The 18,774-nt window shown below is 42.9% G+C and overlaps 1 protein-coding gene across 1 annotated transcript in view; it reads left to right on the plus strand.

Annotated features, from left to right (window-relative positions):
• The first annotated feature begins 9,383 nt into the window (after window positions 1–9,383).
• The window catches only part of LOC105562918, an 86,766-nt gene continuing 77,375 nt past the window's right edge, over window positions 9,384–18,774 (plus strand). The window contains exon 1 of the mRNA XM_012014092.1: window positions 9,384–9,671. Coding sequence (XP_011869482.1) covers window positions 9,581–9,671 — 91 coding nt within the window. The 5' untranslated portion in view covers window positions 9,384–9,580. The remainder of the gene's footprint in view (window positions 9,672–18,774) is intronic.

Below are 18,774 nucleotides of genomic sequence, written 5' to 3' on the forward strand. Positions count from 1 at the left end.
GAACGCGTGGCAAGATGTGACCGCCCAGCGATCGATATTGCTATGCGCACATTTCGCCACGCACTCGAATTGGGCGGTAGGCCGGCCTAAGACAACGATTTTTAATAATTAATTACTCGTTAACTATTACGAAAATTGCAAAATGGTACAGGACTTTTCCGTTCATCTCGATTTGTTCTACCTTCTCAAAAATTTTGTCGGATATGGAAAGACTCACCCTGTATAAATGTATGTAGTTTTCACAAAAATTTGTTCTTTACTCTTTGTTGTGTAAATACTTGTTTATATTTGATAAAAACGTGCAAAAATTACAACGTTAGAAGCAAGTTCTCTACTTATTATACTACGAGTAGTAATAATTTTATCTACAAGATATAAATTTACTGACGTATGTAAATGTATACATAGATGGCCCTAATATTACCCACTATAATATTTGTAATTTTACATGAAAGTTTTTTACAGTGTAGTAAACTGTGGCAATAATTAATTAACAGCTTTTATCTTTGTATATGTACATATATGTATGTATATAGATATGCTTGTGCTTCGCTGGTATCTGCAGAATCCGGCAGCCTCTTTTCTGGCATAAAAATAAGTTTACTTCGACGTAAAAAGATTTCGCTCACTCGACGCGTTAAGAATTTTTATTCAGGAATTATGTCGACTATATTTACGAGGAAGGAACCTTTCTTTCTCGCGTCGTAGAATATCCGGTCGCTAGCTAATGCACCTGTCTGCAGGTCGTTTAATTATTCTCGACATTACTCTGAAGCAAGAAAGGCGGCAGGGGGAGGGAAGTAAGGTTGAACTGATTGTGAGTTGAGCATAGTCACCGTAAGGTGTCCGGAACAAATGGCGACGACGTTCTTGAAACTCGTTACAACTTCGAGTCAGCCGGTTAATTTGTTGTTTGCGCTCTGATTCCGAGACATTCTTTCGTTGCGTTGCGCCGAGGGAAAAGGTGAGGAAGGCACTTTATGCATTCCAAGGTCGAGAATACGTTTTGAATAAAGCTTAATTAATTCACTTTGTTCGTGAGGATTTAAACAGCCGTCGCGTTCGAAAGATGCTCCCTCGTTCCGGTCTCACTTACCCCTTTCCATCGCCGGTATCGACGGTAAAAACGGAACGAACGACTTCCGTTCTCGAAGCCGAGTCAGCCCGCGTTCCAGATTGCAACACGAATAGTTACATCCGATCCGCACCCCGCGTGCGCCAAATCGATATTTCGTATAAAAAAGCGTGCCCCAGATTTTCATATGTTTTTGCCGGTCAAATGTCGGAGCCCGTGCGAGACCCAGTTACCTTTTTTTTTTTTTTAAATAAATTCCAGAGCGAATTCTTTTCTAGCAACTTCACCGGATCGATGCGATGGAAACGAGGATTGAAGCGGGTATAAGAGAGATATAATTAAAGACAGGCTTTTAAAAATGTAAAAAAGTAATATAAATTTGTAGCGAATACGAATAGAAATTGTCATTTTTATTCTAATCTAAACATTAATCTAGAATTGTTACAATTTTTACAAATAAATTTTAAACTTGTAAAATTCTATTTGTCAAAAATCTATAACCACTGAAAATTGATCTCGAAAAAGAGTACAAATAATAAAACTTTGTAATCTAATATAAATTTAAATTTGTAATTTAATATAAATATAAATCTCCAAAATTCTGATATAATGTAAATAATTTTGTAATCCAAGAATAGTTTACAAGCACGTTTCAGCATATTTTGTCAGAAATATCGGAATTCTCGTGATGTTAACCACAGATTTATCTCTGTAGAACGTGAAATTAAAATTCGCTCGAAGATGCAAATAGTACCTTATCGCATGCGGCTTGAATACTCCATAAATCTGCCGTATCGCCGTTTTAATAAATACGAGGTAAACGCAGCGAATAATTTTTCTTCCTTCGAAGGAACTATCTTGACGACTTTTTCTCAGCTACCTCCAATAATCTGCGACTACGTCGCTCGCCGTTGGATCAATTCGCCGCTCAACGAAGCGTCTTTCCTCGATCGGAGCGTTTTCGACGATTCGGTTAATCGTATCTGGCGAATTCCACAAAACGCGGACGACGCGGGATTCTTCTGCTCGCCGAGGAGAAAGTTTTTAATCTTTCCGTCGGGACCCGCCAGAATTACGCGACAGTTATCTCGAAGGTAGAACGTATAGTCCGTCCGTGAGATTATCCCGGGATTAAGGCTCGCATTACGACGAGCCTCGATTACTGCCGTCCATCGGCAGAATGTTTGCTGGTATTATCCGAATTACGCGGAGGGTGCTTTTAATTAAATGAAATTTCGCCTGGACGGAAAAATTCTCGATGCGGCGAAGCCACGTTCACGCCGAGACGCGTGTTATTGACCTTGAGACAGCGGGGACATTTCTGTCTACCTGGAGTTATATCCATCGAAATGCTACTACTTTACTTTTAATGTCCTATTATTTTACTTTTTCAAGCAATTTCGCTTTAACGCCGAGCAGTTTTTAATAATAGAGAGATTAAAGCTCGGTATAAATGCACGATATCTCGCGCGCATTAAAGTTAGAAGAAACCAATTTAAACTTAAAAGTGGGCCGTAGGGCGATAGCGGTCGCGTGAAGTCTGAGTGAAAGTTAATTCTAAAGTAATCGATGAACTTAGAGACTTATCGGATAATGCATCTATATCTCGACCAATTACGAAATTATATTTTCCGTCACGTTCCGCTGCGACGCTCGGGCTTTTGCCGTCTCGAGCCATTCCCGGTTTCGCACCGTTTCGGCACATTCGCGGAGAGCGACTTTCGAGGCTTAATTAACACCATAGGTTACCACGGGACGTTTCATCGGCCTTTTCTGTGTTCTCGCGGCAAGATCGGCACGACGAAGGCCAATAACGGCCGAGAGTTCGGAAAGTAACGACACGATGCTTACGATTATTGCCCCCCCGAGCTTACGGACGATTAATTTTCGTCGACATTTTTAGGGGTTTTGCAGCGCAGCAAAAACCCCGGGCGGGTCCCTCCGCAGCCGACTCTAATCGATTCCGAAACGAGATTTTCAGCGGCGACGCGTGCCCAGCATCGCGAAAGCCACGTCGCGGATACAGAAATAAAGAGTAAAAAACGGACGCGTGATCCAATTCTGCGGTAACCCCCGCGCATGTTGAAGAGGGCGAGAAAAATGCCGCGCGGCCGTGTGTGTCCCTGCGCTATTATTTTCCGCGAGAATTGCCAAATGAAGTGTCAAGAGCTTTGTCATTTGCGGCTACGACGTATCGAAATAGAATTAGGAAAACTCTGCGAAATCAATGTACGCCACTGATGCTTATTCTAATTGACCGAAGCACGCGATTCCGATGCGAAAATAACCCGTGAAGAGCAATTCAGAATGGCGATGCTAAATTTGAGCGGTTTAGTCGATGAAACGGTCGAGTCTCGCGACTTTCTATAAATTATGTCATCGAAATATTAGCCCGTTGTCCGCTGTGATTCATTATCAATCATTAAAAGCGTTTTACATCCTCAGCTAGGACGAGTATTCAGAATGTTCCGTGATATTGATTATCTTTCAAAATTAAGCGATTTTTATTTTCGTCGCGGATAATATTATCCGTCGTTAATTCTGTTGTTCTAAATTTGATGAAAATTCCGTCTCTCGGGAATTCATCGCAACTATGCGACAGACGCATTATAATTCGACTATGGAAGACAGTCTGGCGGTTCTCTACGCGACGCAGTTGCATCGATAACGATCGCATCGAGACAAATCTCGTCGTCGGGGGTGCAAATTTGTTTCGCGATCTGCGTGTGAATGCATCGCGTTAACAATACCGGCATAACGATTTCCGCGGGCTACGAGCCCGCCCGGAGCACTTAAAACCGATCGTCTACGTTTACGCGGATTACATCCGCGAAATGTATTCAAAGATATGGAATACCTTAGCGGTATGGCGCGGAATTATCGTGGGTTCTCCCGCTGCCGGCGCACCCGTTCGCAGATTTAACGGATGCAGGCACAGACGGTTTATAATTGCGCGATTTGAATAATGCTTATTTTGGCGGTAAAACGGAGAAACTCACGTGAGCGTAATATTATAGTTGTAAATAAGGAGTCGATATCTCTTCGGAACTTTTACGAGATTTATCTCGCGGGGTTTCGATTCGATCGAAATACTCCAGCTTTATGGTAAATATTTCCTCGGCTTTTTATACGGTAGTATGGACAGGAAGTACAACGTGAGTGGGTCAAGTTTGAAAAAATAGTTATATAATCATTGCTGCGTGTAATTACTCATTTAGGATTTCAGTGTTGTCCGATTTTTTTTCTCAAATTGAAATAAAAGCGACAAAATTCTCTGCATTTCACCCAGCTGCGAGAGGACGCGATTTTTCGTCGCGCTTATATCGCGATTTCTCCCACTCCCGGGCACACGATTTGACCCACGAGATCCGAACGAGAGGAGGGAAAGAGCGAAAGAAGGAGAAATGTAGGAAAGCGAAGGAAATGTCCGACTATTTCGTCAACGTGCAATTATTTAAATGGCATGGCTATTAGGAGTGCGTCCGTGCAGTCCTTAGAAGAGACGGAGATCGCGAGATCATATACGGACGCGTGGCTTTCTTCTCGCGATTTCCATTTTAATTAATTTTCGTTCCGGCGAGGGTGGACTTCGTCGCACACCTCTTTCAGGATCGCAGTCAATTACAAATTGTTGCAAATCTAAACTTTTCGATTAAATATAAAGCCGATTCAATTAAAACATTATTGTAGATAATCACGATGATAATAGCAATACTGATAATCGTAGAAGTGGTAATCAAATATCAATTTGATTACTTAACCAATTATTAGAGTGAATAACGATAATATTCATATACGTTTATGTGAATATGTAATTACTTCTCATTGGGGCAAAAACAAGGCTTTCGAGCATTATTTTGTCTTTCAAGCGGTATTTTTGGCGTGACCTAAATCTCAAAGTAAATCTATCAAAGTGTACTCGAGAGTGAATATTTTTCTGGGTATAATCTTGATCTCGCAGCTTAGCCGCGTCGCCAAGCCATAATTTACGTCGAAATCTACTTACCAAGAAACATACGAGAAAGTCGCGCTGTGTGTGCTGTTGCTTTCGCGACCGGTTAATCGAGATTAAGATTAATTAATCGGCAAACGTAATCTGGACGCAGTGCGAGCGTGTGATAGTTCACTGCCACGAACGTCGCGTGGCTGCATTCTTCCGAATGCACATCTCCCGTTTAATTCTCTAAAACGAAATTTCGCGTTGCAACGTCCGATTTAATGCCCCGCTGCAAAACTACCCGAGGCGATGGCGAGAGTTCGCTTTAATACCGAGATACTAATTTAAAGCGCTGCTATTAAAATACGTAACGCTGTAAGCTTTTTTTTCAGCGTACACGGAAAGCCGTCGCGCGATGAAAACTAGATTGAGAAATATGATAAAAGAGAGGAAAGACCTGTTAATAAGTGGCGCTTCAAAAGCGCAATAAAACGTTTGCGAATTATGTAAAAGAGATTTTTACGGTCGCTGATACGTAAAGCGGTATGAGACAAGGGCAGATCGAGAGAAGCAAAATAATGCGCGCGACGATTGAAAAATATTAAAATTTATACAATTGTCAAGACAGTTCCCGCAATCGTAATATTGATTATAACGTTGTCGCGTCATTATAATGTTGATTATAATGTCTCTGCAAATTTATATTCTGTTATATCTGTGTCGATAAACAATAATAATTATTGTTAAAAAGATTCCTCTACCGAATTACAAGCAAAACACCTAAATGACATCGTTAGCGAAAGCAATTAATTTGAAGTATTACTCGAGGGGGAAACCGCTGAGGGCATTGTGGTGTACCGGTTTGCGGCATTACTGGGCATTACTAGCCATTACTAGCCATTTTTTGGGCATTAGTCTGGGCATTATAAAGATAAAATAAGATAAAACGAAATAAGTAAGATAAAATACGATAATAAGATGAAGTAATGCCCAGTGGGTATTGGTGTACAAGACTTTGGTCAGCGGTTTCCCCCTCGGTATCGCTTAAGTTATCGCTTTATGCTCTGGAATAAAGAAAACGTTGCTAATAACGAACCTCATATTTATAAAATATAAAACTGAATGAACGATGTTTCACGTGCTTTACTACTTTGGCCATTCGAGGGTTTCCCCAATATAGCTTGAAATCGCGGTATCGATTTAACCCTTTGACTAACTGCGATGTGCCGCCGTGTCATCGCTTCACGACATCGCGATGGGTCTGATGGACACGTCGTATGTTATCGATTTTTCTCGCTTGTATGACGCCGCGGTATGACGACCTGCGGAGCTGGAAATTGTGGCATTGTAATAGTCGGCGGGATTTTATTGACTGGATTGCGCCACCGTCATCCGTCGATTTATGCGATCGTATAATCATCGACAACGTCGCGATAATGCCATTCATTCATTAATCATCATCTTTACATAGCGATTCTTCCGGATTGTTAAACAATTCAGTGTCTGATAATTGACACTTACGCGATAAATACATGTTTAAAGCTTTACGAGACGTAATTTTCGACGTACAAATATATAGTTTACACGAGTATAACTGCATGAGTAAACTCCTCAAGTGTTAATATAAATCTATTAATAATAAAGGGGTAAATTATTTAACATTAAACTTTTTATCAATCTCTTTACAAGATAAAAATACAAAAATGTACCATGGTTTGCTAGTTTTACGTCGGCTACGCGAAGAACATGTCAGCGATGATAAAATATGCACCACTTTCTTCCTCGGTTCTCAATGACAATCTAAAATATTAACATTTTCATCGTGTCTAACGATTTCCGTATTATTCTGGAATCTTTTACGAAGATAACACTTCGTCGAGCGAATCGATCACGGAATTATCGGAGAGAACTTCCACACTTTTTACATTAGATTAAATTCGCGCGCGCGAGCGCGAATGGGATCCCCGTTTCTCTCTATCTGATCGCGAGCTCGAAAAATTCGCGCGAAAAATTCACCCTACCAATTCCGAGGGAAAATTACACGATCGAACTTCACAGCAACAATCGTCGCGGAATATTTTTCGCGGTTTTTCCCCCGTCCAGAGCGCTTTCCGAACGGAGAGAGAATCGACTGGTCGCTGGACAATAATTCATTCGCGTCGCTTATAAAATGAGATTTACTACGGCGACTTTTCGCACCTCCTTAGTTTTCCGCAGACGACTTCTTAATCTCATCACCTCGCCCGTTACCCCGTTCCACAGACGGCAATCTAATTTTCCGCCCAAAAGGAAAGGGTTTTAATCGCTCGCCTCGTCTGAATCCATTCGTCCCTGACTGTTAACCGAAAGACGCGTAAGTTGTTTATTTTTTACGGACTGTAATTTGTTAACGTACTTACGAAAGTTGTCTTAATTACTTCTATGCCTGATCTCTCTTAATTAATTGTTACAAATCCAGTAAATAAGTAAATTTTATCATCCTCTTCCCGCAAAGTATTAGAGCTAATTCTTACAATATAAAAGTTGATTAATAAATTTAATAAAAAGTTTCACATTGGATATTTTCGCACGAATACCTGCGGTTGGCTCGCATTGGCCCTCTCGCCCCCCCCCCCCACCAAATTTCTTATAATTACATATTCCGCAACTAGTGTATTTTTCGTAATTTAATAAGAAATGTAAGAGCAAGACATTTTGTATTTCTTGAGCAGCAGAATTTCGCTGAAAATTTAATCTCTCTGTGCAGACTATTTTCATCTGGAAGACTTTTCAAGTAGCGGAGGAACAAAATGTACACGAAAAATATTATATAAAATCCGAGTGCGTACCTCCCTTCTTCAATAATCGATTTCTCTTACACATGTTCCGCGTTCTGTTTTATTTTTACCACCCGTGTAATATCAGCCATTTCAATTTTCTTATATTCATAACGCGCACACGAGATTTTTCCCGTCAGTATCAGCGAGAACGCGCTGCGAAAGCGCACCTGGCACTTTGACGGTTCCCTCCTCGGGTCGGCTTCACGGTTCGGCGCCGCCGTATTATAACTTCGTATGCGCCGACAATCCGCATCCGCTTCCAGATCCGCGCAAACTTCTCCGCGTGCCGGCGACTCGCGAGTCACGCGGTCAAGATTTGCAATTCCCTCACTTTTCTGCCATCCGCCCCCCCCTCCCGCCTCCGCGTCGTGGCGAATTCTAAATTTCCTCGAAATTGAATGCGACGGGGAAGTTCGCCGCGATTCGCAGCTTCCGCGACCGTGGCGCGGCAACGTGTAACCAGCGTTGTAACTTCCGTATGCAGCATCTGGCTCCGCCAGAGGAGCGCATTGTGCGCCTCGGTTATGGTTGCGCGACGATATTTAGAACGCCGGGATAACACGCGTCGAAGTTGAACTTAAAGTTATTCGTCGGCATTCGTCGGTGCCCCATTTTCCCACGTGAACTCGAGACTTGGCGTCTCAGGATGCGGTTACAATTTATGCAGCATGTTTAAAACGCGATTAATAAAATATTTCGAAACTGTACATTTTTAATTAATTAACAAGTCACAAGTAAAAAGCAGAGCCGAAACGTACGATTTATAATTATGTATCGCATTAGTTAGCAAAGACCGAACGTTCATTTATTCACTGTCAACCGCGTTGAACTCTCAAAGTTCTCTCTTCATTTGTTCATTTCATCATCGAGAGTCGCTTTGTGCATTCAATTATTTTTAAATAACTTCTTCGATTCTCACAGTTCGACTTAGATGCAATCACACGTTTATATTACTACATCTATATTTGACGTATAAAGCGTCTTCTCATCTTTCGCCTCGATCGAGTATCAATTATTCGTCGAGTGAAATGTTTAGTGGAAAAAAAAGACGCGCGAGCACTTAATACTTCGATCTGCAAGCGCGTATCTGATTACGTTCCTCAGAATAAACGACGCCGAGTCAAACGACCTCATTTGGGATTCTCTCTCGTTCCCCGAGCCAATCGTCATCGCCACTTTCCTCCGCATTTTCCGGCCGGCGTGTCCCGCGATACGTTGCCGCGCGTCCGCGTCCGCGCCGCTCCGCGTCGCGATGCAGCGTAATCCGGTCGAAAAGCCGGTTACGCTCGTCCTCATTAACTCGCCTCAACAATGAGCGTGGGTGTCGGCGTAGTACGTCCTTTCAACCCCCAGTCCACATCCACACCCTTCTCGAAAATCGCAGGGCGCACGCGCGGGCTCTCTCTCTCCTTCTCTCCGTTTCTCTCTTTCGCCTCAACGTCGACGTCGACGACGACGACGGCGACGGGCTACGACGATTACGTCGACGACGGGGAACGACGTGTGTGGGGGTGGTTCGCGCGTAAAATCGCACCGAGCGGAGGCGCTCAGTCGCGCGGGACACGTCGCGGGGTGCGGTTGCTTCGTCGTGGTGTTCGTCACGCGGTGGTACGTGCGTGCGTGCGTGCGGGCGTGCGTGCGTGCGTGCGAAGGGGGCAGGAGACGACGACGACGACCCTATCTGTGCCTTTCGCACGGGGGTGGTGTGGACGATGTGCGCGTGCCGATAACGATAAGGCCGCTGCAGGGATGTGCCTAGCGGGGGGCACTCGAGCCCTCCTGCTCCTGGCGCTCGTGCTGTGCCAGCGTGCCGGCCACGTCGATGGCAAGAATGACAACTGTGAGTACGCACCTCGTGCACCTCTTATCGATGCAACTCGAGGGAGGGATCGTAAGCGTTGGACGAGGGAGACGGCGCGCCAACCTACGTGGCTCCAACGCTTTCGCACTTGCACGAGATTCTCGATAAAGCGTGTCGATCTTCTTCAATCTTCATGAATGTCCCGCGGGTCCGACGTTCGGTCTCGTGCGTCGCGCACGAGTGTTTTCGAACTGTGCTGATGTTCTAGACATGCGTGAAGATGTTTATCGCCGTTCTAAGGCTACAACCGTGGACCTCTGCGTGTCAAAGTCCCCGATAGTATCGATTCAGTGAATGTTTCTTTGCCAATCGCGCGCGGCGTCGGTTTAATTAATTTACACTTAATTAATCATTCTGCAGCGTAATGTAAATTAAGTAGTAAATTATAATAAATTGACGCAATTACGGGCGCTGTATCGTGTTAAACGATAAATGTTAGAAAACGTTGGAGCAGATCGAGGCATTGCACGAATATGACGCTGCAATTGTCGATAAATTGTAAAAATGGAAAATGTGGGGAAAATGCAAACAGAGAGCAACTTGTCTGCGGTGTAAACTTATCCGCAAGAATATTCAGGCCCCTAGTGGTTAGTCGACTAACTATCTTTTTCTATATATTGTTATCTAAAAAGAGACAAGTAATCGACTAACCTCTGGCTGACATTTGACCAGAAAAATGAAAAACCGGACCGTACAGTGTTTAAGTTAAGATCGGTTCGACGCTTTAATTTAACTCCAGCCTCACTTACCGATGTTATCTCACAATTACGTGACGGATTACTCTCCGATATAAACTTGCTGTTTTTATTTAACAATGAAATTAGTGCCGTAAATACCACATGTCTTACGAGTTTAAGCCGATCCGAGAGTATTATGGACCATAAGCCGGCTCCGATTTTAAAGGAGCCGTATTTCATCAGCTCCTTTAAAATGGCCGCGGCACAAAAGCGGAATATATCCCCGCGGGACATCGCTAGTATATCCCCATCTGTCGGTGTCGTTCGCCTCTCGATGTCGAGGCAAGAATTCGAGATGGTATCTGAAAATTTATCATTGCTCTCGATAACCGCGCGGACAACGCGCGTCGCACAATAAAATTGTCTCGTGCCGTAAAATCGGACGAGAATTCGCGTCACGGATTATCGGCGTGGTTTCGCGCGCGCGCGCGCGCGCGCGAGAGAGAGAGAGAGAGAAGAGACAAGGGTCAAGAGATATTCCCGCTGCCGGTTCGCTCGCTTTTCGGCATCAACGTATGCTAAAAATACGGTTTATGGGCAAGTCGTACGACACGTCGTATCAGATTGCTCGACGTTATCGGCGCGCCACAAATCATGTCTTTCTCGAATCCTCGAATTCCATCGTTTCCCGCATTCGTGTACGTATGTAGAGCACTAACAATAAGAGCGATATCGGATTTAGCTCGCGCTGGTTATAATAAAACCGAGCTGCGTTCCCATCGAGGCAAACCAAGAGCTAAACTCTTTTAGCTTCTTTAGACACGAATGAAACGTTATAGTCGTTTCTCCCAATGAGCGGGTAACTCGCGAATGAATTATTCGAATGGAAAAGTTTCGTTAAGTCAATTTTTTACAAAGTTGTTTCTTCCGTAATCGGGTAGACGGTACGACCGAGCATTATTTCCGTCCGTCAGGGGAGGCCGCAGGGAGAAGAAAGGATTTCGCAGAATCCCTTTCGGAAACGGGGAGAATCGGCCGTGCGAGAGATCCTTTCTCTACTTTTTTTTTCTCTCCCTTTCGCCCTCCTGTAAAATTTACTCTTTACGACTTGCGCCTGCAACATTCCCGACGCCGCGTCCTCGCGTCCTGAAAACTGCATCCGCGACTTCGCGCGCCACCCGGAAAAGTGGGCTTGCGCCCATATTCGCGGGGAAGGAAAAGTTGTCCTAATGCATTAGGGACGCATGTGTCTCGCGCGTTACTTGCGCGAGGCGCGCCTTCGCTTCCTACTTGGGGATTGGTTTACGATACCGTGGCGAGAATCGATCTTATCGCGACGCGTGCACCACGCCAGCACGAACATCCACCGTCTGTCCGCGAAAATAGATAATTGTCTTCGCGCGCTTCAATTTTTGCACAGAACGAACGACTAAGCGCGCGCGAGCTGTTCTATTTAAAATTTCACTTTGAACCAATGACCCAAATAAACTCCCAAGAATTTGACAAACGATTAACGAATAATGAAGGATCGAAAATGCGATGGTTCAATTGATCTTTCCCCTTTTACAGCTATAAATTTAATAACTATTTAATATTTTGATATGGGAGATGAACTATTCAGCCATATTAACCCTTTGAAGTATATATTTTTCTATTGAACCATTGATTGTGAAACTTTGTATACAAGGGTTGTTGGGGTCGCTGATTACGAATCCGTTATCAGATTTTCAAAATCTGATATTCAAAACTTAAAGGAATAAAATCATTCAACTGTAATTCAACTATGCTAAGAAACATTATTTAGATATTATTGGGCCTCATGGAATCTAAATTTCAATTGAAAATTCTTATAGAATATACAAAATAGCGCGCGCAAAATGGCGGATGCAAAATTGAAATTTCATCATTTCTTAGAATTTACTCATTCTTGACACTGCCCAGAGCTAACGACGCGGACGTGGCGAGTCCCTAAATACCGTAATCAAACGAAAGTGCTGAAAAACTTGAAAACTTAAAAAATTCACGCACTTTGCATCTGCTATTTAAGGTCGGCCATTGTGAATTTTAAAAATCTGATATCAGATTCGTAATGAGCGACCACGAAAACCCCTTTGAACAAAGTTTTCAAGAAATAATCTTAAAAAACTTGGTCATTAATAAATTTTTCCGAAAAAATTGCTGTTTTTTCATAAAACTTTTACAATAAATATTCAAGACTACTCAACTTTTTTATGTTCTTTTATCGCTAAGATACCCAAAAAATGAACAAAACCCGACCTAAATGCGTCAATTAGAAATTAAATGGCCAAAAAATAAAGAAGTTGAGGTGATAACGTATAGGTTACCACCGTGCTTCAAAGGGTTAATATATGTATGCGATCATAGAGTACCTACTTACTGGAGCGCGTTCAATAAAATAATGACGTATCAATCTATTATGCATTGTAATAAGTTTACAAAATATAACATATGGCTTGTAAAAGAATTAAAACTTCTTGACGAGAAACACAGTGGGTGCCACAGCGAAAAGTATTTGCACCATTCGAGCGGGATTCGTGGGAAATGCGGTTTGAATTAAACGTCGCTATTTCTCGTTCATAAGTTTGTACTTGGCGAAAAGTCTGGAGTCGAGAGCTCTTTCCGAAACGTCGATACTCCGGGCGCGGCGACGCGGATTAAGTGCCATTTCTACGACGGCGGGTCGCCGTGTCGCGAATTTTTACGGCCGGGTCGCGACCCCTCGAGTTCGCGTATTCAAACCACGAGTATCGTTTTCAGCGGTCCGACATATAATTTCGGAGCGTCCGCTCGCGACGGAGAATTTTTACGATCACATCTGTCCCTCTCTCGCTTCGCGATTTCATTAGACGTGAATTTTGGTATCGCATCGCGACCGAGATTTTGGCACTTTATAGTCGATAAAACGTTTCGTCGAGCCAGCGCGGAGAGCAATCGTGACGTACGCGAATTTACGAACGTCTCGTAAACGCGGAAATATTTGTGATTCACGCTGCAATGCCTAATTATTTTGACGTGAACAAATCGTGGTGAAATGTCGTATTTTATTTCATAAAACTGCAGCATTTTAAATGACAGTCTATCTTCCCACAGACTTGAATATACACTATTCTTTTCGCTAACAATGTTAACGACAAAACATAATTAATTCTTGACACCGAGTCGAATTGCAACGCGTTAAAACTTTTCTGAAAACGTAAAAAAAAAAATACACCGTGTCACGGTTTATTCGTGCCATTCAACAAAATTATTCAGAAAATTGTTAAAAATAAAAATGAAAAAAAAAGAGAAAGAAAAGCAAGAGTATTGGACCATCCATACGTTTCAGTTATATCTCTAAATTTGTTTTCATCAACCTGACACGTACAGCGAGTCTAGGTTGATGATTTTAAAATGCTTATGTCCTTTAATCTTGAAAATAAAGGGACATGAGTAAACAATTAATTTTAGCTCTCACCATTTCCATTAAATGCTTATCTATTTTTCATTCTTATTTTTCTTATTAATTTTCAATTATATTGCATCTTGTGCGTCATTCAGGAACGTATGTATATGCGCGTATGTGATGTGTAAATGTGTGTGGATATCCGCCGGTTCGATTGTGCGGATCAGTCCCTGCGGGAAAGGTGCGACAGGAGTTGGAACGTACCGGTCGTGGTCCCCAGGTAAACTTTTAAGTGCATCCGTTATATGTGCGTCGATAGCATTGTTTCCGGGCTTTCTCTTGTATTCCGGCGGATAAAATTGCAAGGAAAACTTGCTAGAATGCTTGCGAGCTTTCGCGACAAAACACTCGTAGAACACGATGCTTCTCGCGCGCCAACGCGAACGAAAATTGAGGGGGGAAACACTTGCCGTAAGATGGGTTTAGATTTATTCGACTAGAAAGAGGGAGTGTAACTTTGCGTCGCGATGCATGCAGGCTGTAAACTCTGTCGCTCGGCGAAACAATTTCGAAGAAAGCCCAAAGGCAATATGTAATGCATTTAAGTAAGTTGCATTTCTTGATTCGCGTCACTTAAAGGTCATTCAAAAATAATATCTTACTTTTCGCTGTACGAGATATAACTAGAAAATTGAGGTTCGCGTCTAATAAAACATTTTTCCCAGATTTCGCGTAAATTGGCAGCGAAACCGTCGAAATTCGAGCCGAAAGCTCGCGTTAATTTTCATCGAGGGTGTATATCACGGGAGGCAAAGTTACGACGATATCTAACGACGGGAGACGCAGGCATCCGGTGACGTACAATTTATCGAGCATAAGTAAAAATTTGCATTCGCTCCGCACGACGAAGAAAATAGACGGAGGCCCGCACGACCGTAAAAATGGCGATGCGACCTCCGCCACGAGGGAGAGATACAGATAATATCGCGCGCTCTCGGCGTATTCGCGCGAGAAAACTTTCGCGATGTGCCGAAGCTCCTCCAAGTGCTCGGAGCAAAGTGCTCGGAACTTAATATGATAGCGCTCGGTTGGCGCTCAGACGAGCCGTGGTGCGCTCGAAGAGAGTAATATTGATCGACGGAGCGGGCTTACATCGTGCTAGGAGGGAAAGAGAGAGAGGGAGCGAGAGAGAAAGGAAACCAGGGCGAGGAGGTGGAGGGCGCACACCGGGTACAAGAGGGAGGGTCGCGTTGGATGGTGGCATACGAGAAGGGGTGGTTGCCAGAGGGTCGTAGGGCCGACGCGCACCATCGTGACCAAAGGGTCTCCTTCCCTCTCGACATCATTCGTCCCTCTCTCTCGCTCGCTCGCTCATCTCTTCTCTTTATCCCTCTCATTCTCTTTCGCTCGCTTTCTCTCTCTCTCTCTCTCTCTCTCTCTCTCTCTCTCTCTCTCTCTCTCTCTCTCTCCTCTCTCTTTCCAACACCTCGTTTTCCCTGTCCCGCGGTCGCTCGCGTAAGCCCGCTCGCCCCCTCGTCCATGGCCTGGCTCGTTTCGCACGCGACTTGACGTAAAATTCGAAACCTCGTGCAGTGACAATATACGGCGCGATCCATCGGACAGCGGGTCGAAAATTGCGGATCGATAGTCGCGACGTGAATGGACGCATTCCCAACTGAGCGCCTCGTCGATCGTATGATGAGCGTTTATCGGCGTTTATCAGGAAATACAGCGGTGTTAAAAAAAAATGGAGTTTACGTGAACGCGCATGGAGTAGCCACGCGTGAGATTAATTTCACGTACGTACGAGACAAATTTAATGAGTTTAAGCGACGCATAAATTCAATAACGAATTATACAAGAAAAATTATTAGAAACGGGAGCACTTTGCGTTAAAGTTTTTATTGTCTACATCAAATTATGGGGCGGGACAAACTTAGATTACGGGGAGGGGTAACTTTAACTGCAAAGTGAGTAAAAATTGCAGTATCGAGGAAAGTTGATTGTTAGTTTCCGTTTCGCTTAATTCCGAAAAATTTTTGCTACTTGTCGATTAAATGTTTGCGCGTTATTAATTATCTTTAAAAGAGTTTCTCAGTTTGATGTAAATGTATATATATCTGTTGCAATTTAATCTCGTCTTATGTCAATATCTTTTTAATGACAGATTCTTCGACTTTTTGAATCGACCTTTTCTTAGCAAATATTTGAAAGGAGATTTAATTGCGAGGATATTTAACATCGGAGATTAAACTCATCTCAACGAATTAAGTTTCAAGGGTGCACGTAGACAACGGAATCTCCTTTCTTTGTCAATTTCAAGTCGGAATTGAATCTCTGCGTGTGCACTTCTTATTCCTCCTCGGAGAGAGAGCAGAGAGAATAATTATATTTATCATGCTGATCCTTGAGCGTTTCAACAAACGATCTGCGTCGAATTTCTTTAAATCGCCAGAGAGATAACTATAGATAGTGAATGATTTTAATTTCGCCGTTATTATCACCCTATTCCTATCTTTTATCTCAATTACGTATTCAACGACACGTCTAAGAGTTAAAGCCGAATCGTAGTGATTCGCGGTGCGGACGCGACGGTAGTAGTTCATCTATTCGGACGGCAGGTATCCGCAAAGCAAGTGAAACTAGCGGAAGGAAGTCAGACCCGTTGGACGATCGCGAGACGCAGCGCGCACGTGGCGTTCCCGACGACGCTAATCGTCGATTTCGCCCGTACCTCATTTACACCAGCGGTCGTGTGACTGCCGTCGGAAATAGCACGCTTTTATCTTGACGAGAATCTCCGTGAGAGACTCGCCCCGAAAATGTTCTCGCTTCGGACACGAACCGTCCACCGGCAGCTGCGAGGACGCGCCGTGTGGAAAACTATCTTTAGTCGCGAGACGAGCGGAAACTTTTCAATCGAGTTTCTTGTTCGGGAACGACGACGCCGCGTCTCCTCTCACCCCCGGGCCCCGCGTAGCGAGGCTCGTTACGAGCTTTTTATTTTTGTCCCTTCGTTCCTGCGGCTCGTCCAGCCGGAACGAATCGGCGGCGCCGAAGAAATCCCGATCGCGGTGAAGCTCAACCGAGTCGAATAGATCTCCTCGCGCTTTTCTGAGCGCGGAATGCCTCGCACAAATTGTCCCGTCTTTACAATTGTTGAAATTACAGCAAGAACATCCAACGCATGTATCAGATAGAGGAAAGTCCCCTATCATGAGGTAGGCTCCTAACATGAAATAGTCGAGTTAAATTAAAATAGGCGTCATCTAGTGATTCCACCATGAATTTATTGCCCTTGGAGTGAAATCTGTTTGGTGGAAAATTCATTATTGGATCGTATAATCGTAGCGAAAACAGATTTGTGACTGAATTTGGACGTTGAAAACCTGCTGTCTTGTATTAGAGTCCTATCTCATAACAAAGGACTTTCCTCTATTACTCGACAGATACACGTGATTTCTGTCCACGTGTTTTTGGACTTCCAAAAGCGTGTACTCTAAATAATTACTTTCAATAAAAATTATTTACATGAAAAATTTTAATTTGGCGGACTGCCATAAAATACAATTGGAATTTTATATGAGAATTTTGGAGATTTCTATGCAAATATTCACTTCAAATGGAATGGTAATATAAGGCGAAGGATAACGCAAATTGCGACCTCGGAATAATTCGCGTGACACGCCTTATCGAATTACTCACTGGGAGTAATCAAAACTTATTATTCCTGAATTGCACCATGATATTGGATAATTACGGTTAATTAATTGATTACATCGACAAATAATTTTCCCGGCGACATATAAAATCAATCAGGTAAGCAACATAACTGTAAAAAGTGGCAATCGAGTTCATATTTTATGTCGCTTGGCGAGTAAATAAAATAGTACAAAGAAATAATATCATTTCGTGGATTCTGACACTTAAATGCAATATTTAATAAATATATCTAAAAAATGAGAAGAGCAGAGGCCACGGCAAAGAAATATTGGTTCGACGATTTCAAGAGATGTGTGATTGCGCTGTGAAGCAATTAAAGTGACAAATTAACGACTCTCGGTGTGTATAAAACTTGTTACTTATATAAAATATCGCGCAATGCAAAGGTAAAATCAATTCTCCTGAATTTATAATCTGGTGTCTAGATGCAATTGAGAATTTGGCGAAATTCTCTCTCATCGAGCGCGGTGGTTTAAAGTTAATCGTGGCTGCATTGAGATCGAGTCGACCCATTATCTCGACGGTGCACGAATCAATCGGCTGCAAATCGGTCGAATAATTTGACTCCGGTCCGTTTACCGGTCAGAACGCGCATTTAAATGGTTACACGAGTCGGCGAATCGATTCTTCGACGAGAAACTGTAAATGATTAAGTGCGGCGGGACGCGCGTTCTTGATCGTTGCCCATCTGAATAGGCGCTTCCTATTGAGGAACGTAATCGCTTTTGAGCTGACCGAACGTTGGTCAAACGTCGTGATATAAGCGTTTCCATGGATTCACCGGAAATAGAACGTTCCAATACAAACACAATTGGAGCGTAAATATCAGGTATATATACAGGGTGTTTCAGGGTAAAGTGTCCTAACTTAAAATATGAACTTAGGACCTCAAAACAAGAAAAAACTTTCCTCTGGAGACATGTCCGTAAACGCTTTGTTTAAGAGATATTGACATCTAAACATTTTTTCATCATAAAATTTTGTGAAATTGTTATCGGGTTATAATAAATAATTTAATAGTGTGCTTCAAATAATTTATTATTAAAAAATATGAAAATTTTTACTTAATTATAAATTTTGTTCAAAGTGACGGCCTTGAACATTGAGACAGGCTTGACATCTGTCTTTGACGGTACCAGTGGCAGAGCGGCTGTAATTGTTTCACATGCTTGAATAATTCTTCCTTGTAAAGAATTAATGTCATTAACCGGTTTTTCGTAGGATTTTTGTTTAATAGTACCCCAAGCAAAAAAATCCAATGGTCCGTCAAATTCGTCAA

The sequence above is a fragment of the Vollenhovia emeryi genome, unplaced genomic scaffold (genome assembly GCF_000949405.1).
Source record: "Vollenhovia emeryi isolate VEMERY1.0 unplaced genomic scaffold, V.emery_V1.0 DF939182.1, whole genome shotgun sequence".
Classification (NCBI taxonomy): domain Eukaryota; kingdom Metazoa; phylum Arthropoda; class Insecta; order Hymenoptera; family Formicidae; genus Vollenhovia; species Vollenhovia emeryi.